Consider the following 12,232-nt stretch of genomic DNA (forward strand, 5'->3'; position numbering starts at 1 on the left):
AAGTTAACTCTGTTGATGTCAATGGAATTGCTCACGTGTAAAAATAGAAATAAGAATTTTGTTTCATTTTCAAATGTAGAAGTCTTATTAAAACTTTCACGTTGCATATCTATGTGCCCACTCTGGTTCGTAGGTGTAGGCATCATGCATCTTTTCACTTTTTTGCTGATTTAGACACCCAGATCAGAGATATCACATAAATCTATTGAGGACACTTGAACAGACACTTGCATCAGAAGATTTGTTGCAAGTCTATAGGTCAAAATTCATTCAATAGTGCAATGATATGATCGCTTTTTACCTTATATTTGGACAACTGGGCCTTCTTCTCATAGAGTTCACTCTTTGGCTCCACTGGAGCATGTAACATGGTTTGGTACTCTGTGAGCCACTGAGTCTGTGCCTTGTACTTGTCCAAGAACTCCTTTACCAACTGAAGGCATTTTTCTGAAGTCATGTGTTCTTTCCTGATGGAGCCAGCCAACTCTTCAAGCTGTTCCACATGATCACCAATTTCTTTTCTTAACTGGTCAACTTCATTTTCTTCCATGTACTTTATAGCTCGCTCCCCCTTCTCACGGGCAGATTTTAGTAAACTGTGACCTATGTCCATATCACTTAACAGCAGCTGTGAAAGAAATGTTGGTTAACAGAAAATGCATACGAGCTTTTGTCTCTTTCTTTTTGATTGTGTAGTTCTATTATTAGTGAGAGGATAACACTTTATTATTATTGTTATTTATTTATTTTTAAGGACACAAGGAATTGCTATGGAAATTAAATGGACTTTTAATTACAAAATTACCTGAGGTTAACTTGTGAAAAATTAGAAAGAAGCAGGGGGGAAAAAAAAAAAAAAAAAAAAAGAACAATAATAACAACAAAGGAACACTTCTGCTCTACACTGGGCTTGTGAGCATAAACACAGAAACTCAGGTCTATCAGGAGATGATTCATACTCAAACTCTGTAATGGATGAAAGTTTTCACTTAGTGCATTATGTTTATGCTACATGAAACATGAAAAACTCATTTGCAATTCTGAGATTAAACATGAGTTTTACTACTGAATTATTTCAACGAAGTAGAACAGGAAACAATGCCTACTGGTATAAATACGGGAATTACAATTAAGTATATAATATTATAATTACTGGTATAAATACAGGAATGTATACAGGAAACAATGCTTACTTGCCACAATGCATACAGGTATAAAACATACATGGCAGGATGACGTTGGAGGGAAATTTATTCTAAGTTTTAATCAGAAACAAAATATGCCTTATGGCATAAAACATGCTTTATGGAAAGAGATGATTATATTATTTATGACTATTTATGCATAACCTCAACAACCAAACTGTAATGTAATATGTATATTACATGAGAACACAAACTTTTGATCTTTATCCTGTTTACTTCTCTGGGCAGAGTGAAGTCAGACTTTTGAGCAGCTGTTAAGATACGTGTTAAAATATAGGCACTTTTTGGTGCACAGAAACTGAAGACAAACAACAACTGTATTCAAGAACACTGTACCTCTAGTTCCTGCACTTTTTTCTCCATTGCTATTTTATCCAACATGTCAAACTTGGTGATCACATTTCTGAAGTTCTTGTTAGTAGCTCCGTACCAATTTGTGTAAGCACTAAAAGCCAATTCTGATTCCTCCATACTGCGTATCTCTTCTTCCAGAAACTTTATTTGTTCCTTCAAACAGGTATGGAGATTAGGGGAAGAAATGAGAAACACCTTGATGTTTATCATAGCTATTGGTTAGAGAGAGCAATAAATTGCCACTTATTAATAAAACCTGATATACTAAGATTAAATATGTAGTTTTGAGTCCTTTCATATCTAATGGATAATTCTTACTGGGGTCTTGTCAGAGCATACATACCACAATCACTAATGTAAAACTGAGTTAATGCTAAACACTGAAAAGGGACTTATATTTTGCAATTTGTATAGTGACGTGATTATGTTACTATGAAGCACTTTCTACCTAAATTGACCTGAACACTGTACCTTATCCATTCATTTTGGCCCACACCTACATATATATTATCTATATATATATAATATATATTTATATTATATATATAATGGTAACCTGAAAACATTTCTCTAGTAGTAATTCAGCCTTCAAATCTGCTGAATTCTGAATTTCTCTCCTGAAGCTGACAAAAAAGTTAGTAACAACATCTGATCAATACTGAATATTTTTGAAAGAGCTTCAACCTGATTATTGTTCTCTAATGCATTTAGACCAATGAAATCTATGTGTATGTATGGATGTTTATACATATATAGTTATAAATGTATGTATATATTTATATTTACATAGTTATATAAACACAAATATCTATGTGAACATTGTATTATGGAATCTACAGTAATTAATAAAATTTGATAAAATCTAATTAAGAAAGTCTATCTATACTTGTTTCTTAACTGACTATTTATAATTTTATAATGAATACTTGGACCCAGAAGTTGGACTCAATGATCTTTGTGGGTCCCTTCCAACTTGGGATATTCTATGATTCTATGAATCTATAAATTAATTACTTAATCATTACTTACCAAGACATGAAGAAGAAGAGTTTGATATCGAGATGTAAGCTGTGTAGCCTGGCTTCCCATTCTACTTGTAGTAAGACATTCCTCTAGTATTTGCTGAGCTAATATCCCAACTTCCTCCACATCATCTTTATAGATTGTAATTTCTTCATGCCACTTCTATGACAAAAGACATTACTCATCTTGTATGACTAATTCGAACAACTTAAACACAACAGGAATTTAGTTGTAATGGTGAGGAAAGCATTGAAATGAAAACAAATACATGGTTATAAACATGGAGTTACAACAGGAAAATTAAGCAGAATCTGATGAAGGTTAACTGAATGAACATACTGGATGTTTTGCCCCCCACTACTTTGCCCTGGTGTAGCTCCATTTGCAGTACTGACTCTAGGTCTGGGGCTCCCCAGCACAAGAAAGATGTGGACTTGTTAGAGTGTGCAGAGGAGGGACACAAAGTTGATCAAAGGGGTTGGGGCACCTCTCCTGTGAAGAATGGCCAAGAGAGCTGGGGATGTTCAGCCTCGAGAAGAGAAAGCTCCAGGCACACATAATTGCAGCCATTCAGTACTTAAAGAGGGCTTATAAAAAAGATGGAGAGTGACTTTTTACATGGGAAAATAATGATAGGACAAAGGAGAATGGTTTTAAGCTAAAAGAGGGGAGGTTTAGATTAGATGTTAGGAGGAAGTAAATTATTTACTCAGAGAGTGGTGAAGCACTGGAACAGGTTGCCTAGAGAAGTTGTGGATGCCACATCCTTGGAAGTGCCCAAGGTCAGGTTGGATAGACAGCTTGATCTGTTGGGTAGAACCCATGCCCTTGGCATTGGGGTTGGAACTAGATGACTTTTAAGGTTCATTTCAACCCAAGTCATTCTGTGATTTATTTTATGTTTTTACAATATTAAATGGACTGAATTTTATTACAATATACTTAGTATTTTTTTATGAATAATAATAGAAATGCAGGCTGGAATTCCTATACCTTTATTTTTTTTTTGTTGCCCAAATTCTAAAAGAGACCATAAAATATAACCTTGGATATTTACAAATGTGCTTCCTTTGTTTCTTCAGAACCATGTCTTCCTCTTCTAGTGACTAAGGAAAACTATTACATAAACACAGCAGAGACTTCACAACACGGCTTATGACATATTATTTTGTTATTATATTAACTCTTTCCCACTCCAGAACCTCAGTAATATCTTTTCATTCCACAGAGCACAGGAATTCCAGATCTTCCTTATAAGATTTCAACATTGGTATAACCACTGTTTTATAAGTAGAACAGGGGAAATCTAGACCCAGAAGGCACAAAACTCTCTTGGATACATCATTCTGAGTGCCTATACTCAGATGATCGTAATGATTCCTGACATTTTCATGCTAAGCACTGATGTGGAAAGATCACATTCCTTATTTATGTAGTTCGTTAACTATATTCCTTACCTTCATTTGTTGAAGCTGCATTTCCTTTGTTGCTCTGCCAGACTGCCTCCCAGTCCTGACAGCAACATTCTCCTCCAGATCTGTTAGCCAGTCATTAACCTTCTGAAATTTTTTCTCCATTAACCTCAGCCTGCTCACAGTGGCATTTAATTGGCTTCTTGCTTCAGAAAGCCTGTGCTGATAAACTTGCCAATCTTGCCGTACAGACTCCAGGGCTCTGTCTTCTACCTGGGGCATGCCCCAGGGAATCACCTCCTCTCTGGCATGAACAGCAGCATTCAGTAAGGCTTGTCCTTCTGCACAGTGGACCTGCAGCTCCTGTGAAGGCAGAGTTATGGATACATACCCTACATTAGCAGTTTTTACTACACATGGCAAATGAAGCCCTGGTTCTACTTCAGACAAAAGCAGTTATCTATCCATTTCCTTTAGGCATCTATGGTTGAACACACATTACACTATCTCTAAGAAGACCTTGCTGACATGCTCACTTACAAAGCAAATCCACTATCATTATTATTGACAAGAGAGTTGTAGAAAAATATTGACAAAATTTACATTAAATTCCTTCCACTCCTAGCCTTATAATGAGCTCTGAAACAGTAGCTGCCTGAGCTGTCATGGGAGCCTGCAACCCATTCAGCACAAACTTAAGCTCAAAATTTTCAAGCTGTAGCAAACACACTGTAAGATTGATTCTAAAATTAAATTTGTTTGAAAGCAAGGAACAAGATGATGCTTCATTTTATTTATTTATTTTTAATTAACATGCCTAATTATTTCTATGTATGTTTGATATATAATCCCAAAATAATTCTCCATACCTTCTTCCGGATATATGTGTGCCTTTTTTTTTTTTCATGTTTATTAAAACTTGATTAGAAAGTATGCAGGGAATCAATTAGATGAGGGAACCTAATCAGGAAATAATCTGACCAAAATATAGTTAAATGTCTTCTTGGTTTGTATTTGAAATACATACTAAGATTTTCAAACTGGATTCAGATTTTCTAAACTCTTAATATTAAAGTTTATATACAGAGACACTGACCACACAGAGATTTTCTCAGTATTGTAAATAAAGTAATAAATATTTCATAACATGGAAACTCAAGCACAGCCCTTTTCCTAATTCAGCAACAAGCCTGAAAATATCTTTAGTCATTTTAAGATTATAACTGGGAGATTACTGCATTACTTTAGGTTCACCCTTCATTATCACCTGGGGGATTCAGCAAGAATCTTCCCACCTCACCATGTGAGGCAGCCTACATGACTGGAACAACTTAAAGGTAGATAAGTAAGTATTGGACTGTAAGCAATAAAAGGTGAAAACTCAATGAAAAGAATACTTCTGATATTCTATGAAACACAGGGAAAAGAGGTAGTTTCCTCACTATAGGCTAACATCTAAAATAAATTTAGTACTTGCAAGAAACCTGCATTAGTGTGGCAGAAGAATTCATTCAAGTCCTGATGCTTCTTTCTGGAATTGAGCATTAATGTTCCCACAGACTTTACTGGAACCACTTTTAAGCAATGTATTACTTAGATATAACATATTTCTAAGCTGCTCTTGAGGCAAACAGAGATGTATTTTTTTTTGTCCAGCAGTTAATATTATTCTGTTATTTTACAAGTGGGATTTATTTATTATTTTAGTTAGGGTGTTACACATACTGTACCTGTAAGTCTCGGAGTTTTGCCTCCTGTTTCTGGGCATCACCTTCAAGATGTGATAAGCAGTCAAGTTTTTCCTGTTCCTTCTCCAGCCATATTTCAAATGTCTTCAGATGTCTTTGGTACTCCTGATGTAAGTTAAGCAATCCTTCGGCTTTTGTTACTGCTTCCTGTTTGTTAAAATGTTTATACATAAGTGTATCATTAAACTAAAAAAAACATAAATCCAGTACTGAGATCATAGTTTGTGTCTGATGTTGAGCTTTCCTAGAATTAAAGACTAATTGGATTCCGATGATGGTTTGATTGATTATAAGGAAAGAGGGCTCAAATATGGAGATAGAGTTAATTATCCTTAACAATTATTCACCTAAGTTTGTGAAATCTGGGATTTGAAATTCTGATCTGTGTTTAATTTTAAATAAAACCTCAGTTTATAACAACAAAAGATCTGCTTATTTCTTATACCAATTTAAAATGTTTACTGAAGATATTGAAGAGACTATAAGCTTAGGATTTTTTCTTACATTATTATTATTATTATTATGCTAGTAGAGTAATAGTCTACTAAGAGACTATTATATCTAATATCTTCAGGTTTGAAGACTAACCCGGTCCTTTGTTGGCAATTCCTACAGAATGCACTAAGAATAAAACTGCAGGTTGTCCGTGTATGTGAGTGAGCAAACAATTTCACAACTCAGCACTAAAATATTATCATATCTGGAGTACAGAAAGAAATGCATTCTGCATCAGCACAAGACTGATCTTTCCGTTAGCAAGAAAATTATACTACATGTAATTCAGACTTTGGAGGAACTGAAGGGAGCAGGGAGGAAAATTCATATGAAGGTAATAGAGGATGTGTTCCAGGGCAGCAGGCTGAACAATAAGAAAAATGCTTTCACAAACAAGTGTGAATCTATAGTCTGCTTTATCTATTCCTAACAGTTCAGGGCGGTGGGAGAAAGAGTACAGCTGTCCATTTTTAAATGTCCTGTTCTCACAGGGAACAGTGGGTACTGGGAAGAGGGAAAGAGTGACTAATTCTCTTGCCTCTTACCAGTGGCTGCAGAGAATTTCAGGTCTTAGTCTGCTCTGGTTTGGACCACAAACACTTGCAGAATTTTGCCAGGTTTTTCACCTGGACAAGGGATTATTAAATGGAGAAGATTTCAAGTGGCAAACTCAAGGCATACATTTCATTATTTACCAAATTAGTATTTTCCCCTTATTTTTCTACTCTCCAGCTAGTGCCTTTGAACAACTTCCTAATGGTTAAATGTAGTCTAGACACATAACATCATCACCACAACTGGGAGTGGGGAAGACCAGAAGTCATCCAGGGTATTAGGTGGAAAGAGAAAGATGGGATGCTTATCATTATATTAGGGAAGACATACAGAGCTCTTGCCCCTATGAACAACCATTTCTCATCATTCCCATACTGTTAATCAAGCTTTTTCCATACAATTAGTCAATACAGGCATTCTGTACAGCCTTCTGCAAGAGTAAAAGCTGCAGGAAAAGGTAAATTTTAGAGAATCCCCATGCTAACAGGTATCCACTAGGTATCCACTGATGTTTCATGAGACTACACTCATCTCTCCAGCAAGCCTGAGCTCATTCTGAGGAAGTCCATGGATGACAGTACAATGCATTCGTTGTAGTTGAGGAAGGGAGTACCATGAAACAGGCAATCACTTACACATCAGAAAAAAAAAAGAAAAAACAAAAACAAAAACATGAATTTTGGCCCTTTGCACAGGAAAAAGACATCCTTGAGACAACAAAATACAGCCTTACTACCCTGGTGTCATGAAGAAAAGTGATATTTCTGATGATACATTTGGCATGGTTTAATCAGCACAGAAAAAAAATGCGTTAACTGGAGGTAACAACCTAGCCTTACTACATGTACCATCAAGTCTTTTATTATTTCTTCTATATCATACTTTATGCCCTAATCTTTTCAATTAACACTTTCCAGTAAATGTAGTACTTACTAGAACAGAACAGAACATCCCAAGTTGCCCCAGGGATGATTAAGTCCAAGTCCTGCTGGGTCTTTCAACTTTAGAGTCAATTTACTTGCTAATAAGGTTTGTGTTGAGCAGCAAGATTCTATTATTGTCAACCATTTTTGATTTACCTGCTCATATGGTTACATTTATTGCAAAACCTACATTTATGCAAACCACAGATATTCAGAGGTGCTTCCAAATTTTCAGTCACAACAAATAAAGTCATATCTTCACTGAAGTCAATTAGATTTTTGGCATGGAATTCCTTGACACTTTTTTTTTTTTTTCTTCCAGATTCAGAACTTCAGAAACTTTTTGAAAATATCTAGAGCTCAGTGGTACAAAAAGATAGATTGATAAAGCACCTTGATAACTTTCTGTCACATACATTAAGTTACAGCTTCCCCCAGACTTTTACTCTTCATTTAACTCTAATAAATAATAATAATAATAATAATAAAGAAAAGAATTCCTCTGCTTCCTAGTGGAAAACAAAATGTAATGGAATTCTATAAAGAAAAATTGTACCCTCGTCCTATCTTTGAGCAACTTGTACCGCTCCTGAAGGTCCTGGAGTTCAAGCTGAGTGACATAGTGCTCAGCCATTCCACTGCCTTTTAATTCAATTGTCTCCAATAGGCTGCTGTGACTTAACACCTCTTCATTGAGTAGCTGCAAAACAGCATGAGAATGTATGAATAAGCAGCATTAAAATAAACCACATTAATCTTGCAGTTACTCAGACTTTTATTGCTTGTAAGGTGATACGCGTTTGTTGCTAGTTTGTTGTAAAGCAAACACACCTTTGCTTTGCTGAGGGCAGTGTTTTTTTCCCTCAGTTCAGCATATTGCCTTTCAGAAGCATTCATGCTTGCTTCTACTTTATCCATCCAGCTGGTAAACTGGCAAACATCATCCTGGTAACTTGTCCATTTGGAGAGAGCTCCTTCCAGTTGACTGCAATTTAAGAATACGCATTTGTTGTGATACTGAAGTTTCAGGTTCTCATGCTATTTGAGTCACTCTAGACTATATTTGTAGGACTTGTATCACAAGCTAAACAGACAGCCATTAAAACCCTACAGGTTTTAACTAGGAGCATTGGTTGTCCAATAAAGAGAAATGAAGATTTCAAACTTGGAAGTTTAAAGACGTCTGTTAAAGTGATGTAGCTAGCTGATGTGTGCAATTTTTAGTAAATAAAAGAACAGGAAGAATAAGATCCAGAGTCAGAAATTTTCTGCCCTGCATTCTAATACTTAATTATTCGATTGTTTTAAATTGAAATATTTCAACTATTTATGCTCCACCATAGAAGGCTGCATTTTTTTTCCTGAGTTTCTTTATTCTATCACTTTAAACATCACTACTTTGAGCATCTTTATTGGATATTGTAATTATGGTACCTCCTGTGAAATGCTAACAAGTGGAAAAACAGACAGAACCTCGACAGAACAACCATTACTGTCCATGTTAAGATCTTATCATTTCTGACATTTCAAGGCATTGAACACAAATCAAAATGAAAGTTACAAAACAATTATGAACATGCAATCCATTTTTAAGAGTATACTGACAATAAGTGTTAATAAAGTTTAGTTCCTCACTGTCTCCTCCCCTTTTTCTATTTCAAACTAATAGGTCATTTAAGGCTTCTAGACCTGCAATGTTAGGCACATGCAGTCATTTTACATAAATTTGTCTCCTGAATTAATAAAACACTGTGAATTAACTTTTCCAAAAATTCGACAGTCAAAAATTTGACTATCAAGCATCATTGTGCACCTCATATCCTTTTTACCTCTTGCACTGGATACAAGCTGACAGAAGAGAAGCCCAGTTGTCCTTAAGGTTATGCAACTGCCGTTCAATCACTTGTACTCCCTCCAGGGAAGTATTTTGTAGAACAGATTCTCCTCTTGTCAGAACCATTTTCATTTGGATTTCTTTTTCTTGTTTCATTGTTAGCAGTCCCTAAAATGTGAGAAGATATTGTTCCATTTTTTCGTTATTTGGGTATGAATATGCTAACTAGATTCACTGGAAAATTAGCTAATCAAATTTAGCAGCTTGTAGAAACAGTTGGTTAGAAGAGGGACAGTAGTTTTCATGGCTGGGCTTCAAAGGATCAGGTATGTTTCAAAGGGTAGGTTTAGGCTATTGAAAAAAATAACTTTAGTTGTCAGGTAAGCTTTCATGGAATTTATGCAGGTACTTGCACTGTATAAGCCAAAGTATAGGGACACATTCTGAAGGGAACACTGTTTAGATGGAAAATGGGAGGATTTACTCAGAAATAAAACAAGATATGATGAAAAAGCTCTTCTACAGAGCTTCTACAATTCTCGGATCTATCTGCAACACAAGTATAACAACATAGAAACTCAGTAGACTATCAACAATGGCAGCTTTGAGACCAGCTCCGAGAGCTGTGCAATTGCAAACTAAAAGCTTCCAGCACTATGTAAAACCATGGAAACCCTGCAAGCATTAATGTGAAACACGCAATGAACAAAAGACAAAAAATGATTTTAGTATTTTGCTAAAATGTCTTGCTTTTTGTGGTATCCTTATAATTTGGAGTGCTTGCCTCAGATTTTGAGCTGTAGCCAAAATATGGACATCAAAGTATTATTTTTTGAGCACTGCCCTTTAACATATTCTGGGCAGTGATATTAACAGACTATAGGTCTGTTTACGTACCTCCAGCTTTAACATCCGGCTGTCCAGAACATTCTTGTCAGCGGTGGGATGACAGTAAGACTCCAGCATGTGAACTGCATCAGCCACCCAGTCTTGGAGGTCTTTGATACTGTGAGAGAACTGTTGGTGCTCTGCTACGACCCTATCCATTCTGGAAACCTTCTCCTGCAATTCATACTGCAATTAGTATCAGTAGCTAGTGAAAGGACTCTTTATTTCCCATATATATTCAAGGATGTTAGAACAAGTTTCATAAACTGTACACAGCAATTCTCTTCATACACTGATAATAACGAATACACTTAATTGAACATGGAATGAATTTTGAACACATAAAGTCACACTAGTTTTCCAATCATAATATAGTAATGAAAATTTCAGAAATGCCCTCTTTTGTTTTCTAAATCTAAAGTTTTATCACTTTGTTTCCTCTTACACAAAGTAGATAAGTTTTTTTTATTTTCCATTGTTTATTAAGCATCATATCTAACTAATTACATTTCAGTGTTTCATCTGAAGATAACTTGTGAAATCTGTCAATACACAAGAAAAATCGAAGTATATGAAGTTATGCCACTAGAGCAACACTATTTCATTGATATTGGAATAGAAAAACTTTTTTCCTCAGTAACTCCAACTGGTTCCCAGAACCAGAAGAACAGCTCCCACCTATTCTTCTGAAGAATCACTGACACACACTCGTATCAAAATAAATACTCATTACAGTGCTACAAGGCCCAAGATTAAGAGGAGAACTTAACAGATTGGCAACAGAAAATCACCAAACCCAGCTCCCCTAGATTTTGAAAGACATATTTTTTTGTTTTGTTTTGTTTTGTTTTCAGGTGCAACTTATTACTAATCTAAAATGTCTTGAATGTGTTTGAAAAAAATCAAAATCACAAACACCTTGTCAGGACAAAACTGTTGATAATCAGGAGGGCTTTTTTATTATTATTACTTTAAAATAAAATAAATAAATAATCAAAATTCTATTTTGTTAACAGTCCACGAAATTATACAGGTCCCTATTTCTCATTCTTTAAAGCCAGTGCAAGCTCAGGCATACCACAGAGCAAATGAGCAAGACAGCTATTCACATTTCAGTCTTTTTCTCCACAAACATAAAAGGAACAGCTTAAAAGCACATACACTGGGTGCATTACCTTTGTCAGATTACTTAGAGAAAGATATTGAGAAGACAACTGAGACACTCTGCGCATAAAGCTTTTGCTGACAGCTTGCTCTTCCCACAGCTGCTGAGCTTTCTCTTTAAGCCTGTTGAGCTGATGCTCGTGGCAGCTTATTTCCTCAAGGACAGACTGTAAAGCACAAGCACATTAATATTACGAGGGCTGGGGCAAGGAAGCAGGCTTGAAGGCCCCATGAAATATAGAAATGACAAATGGCACATGTACTGTGAAAGGCACACCATACAGCTATAGCAATGAAGCAGCATGTTGTAAGAAACTTGGAGATGGGAACTCTGATGGAACAGGACAACAGCAACCCCTGAAACTAGTTCTCATCTTATTTAGAGTTTAGGATGCCAGAATGATCATGATCTTGTAAAGCATCAATGAGGCCAGCAGGATGGGAGTGGAAAAGCTGGTTCTGCTAAAAGGTTTCTAAGAAGTCACCTGCAACTTCTGGTGTTCTCTCCTCTTGGAAGGAAGATCATGGAGCCTACTGCTACTTCCTTGTACCATCTTCTCAGTTGTGCTCAGCCACTCTGCTAGAGGCTCAGCAGTTGCTTCAAAGTCCTTCATCTGGATCTTTAAGTTCT

The 12,232-nt window shown here is 35.9% G+C and overlaps 1 protein-coding gene across 13 annotated transcripts in view; it reads right to left on the reverse strand.

Annotated features, from left to right (window-relative positions):
• Nucleotides 1-12,232, reverse strand: part of SYNE1 (spectrin repeat containing nuclear envelope protein 1) — a 301,148-nt gene that overhangs the window by 138,999 nt on the left and 149,917 nt on the right. For 12 of the 13 annotated variants that reach the window (XM_035322952.1, XM_035322962.1, XM_035322953.1 and 9 more), the window contains 11 exons: nt 12,087-12,230; nt 11,613-11,768; nt 10,447-10,611; nt 9,545-9,717; nt 8,547-8,700; nt 8,272-8,415; nt 5,725-5,889; nt 4,040-4,357; nt 2,589-2,744; nt 1,542-1,712; nt 302-628 (listed from right to left, as the gene is read on the reverse strand). In XM_035322952.1, coding sequence (XP_035178843.1) covers nt 302-628; nt 1,542-1,712; nt 2,589-2,744; nt 4,040-4,357; nt 5,725-5,889; nt 8,272-8,415; nt 8,547-8,700; nt 9,545-9,717; nt 10,447-10,611; nt 11,613-11,768; nt 12,087-12,230 — 2,073 coding nt within the window. The remainder of the gene's footprint in view (nt 1-301; nt 629-1,541; nt 1,713-2,588; nt 2,745-4,039; nt 4,358-5,724; nt 5,890-8,271; nt 8,416-8,546; nt 8,701-9,544; nt 9,718-10,446; nt 10,612-11,612; nt 11,769-12,086; nt 12,231-12,232) is intronic. The other variant, XM_035322956.1, reaches the window with a different exon arrangement.

This window comes from Oxyura jamaicensis, chromosome 3 (genome assembly GCF_011077185.1).
Source record: "Oxyura jamaicensis isolate SHBP4307 breed ruddy duck chromosome 3, BPBGC_Ojam_1.0, whole genome shotgun sequence".
In the NCBI taxonomy this organism is placed as follows: domain Eukaryota; kingdom Metazoa; phylum Chordata; class Aves; order Anseriformes; family Anatidae; genus Oxyura; species Oxyura jamaicensis.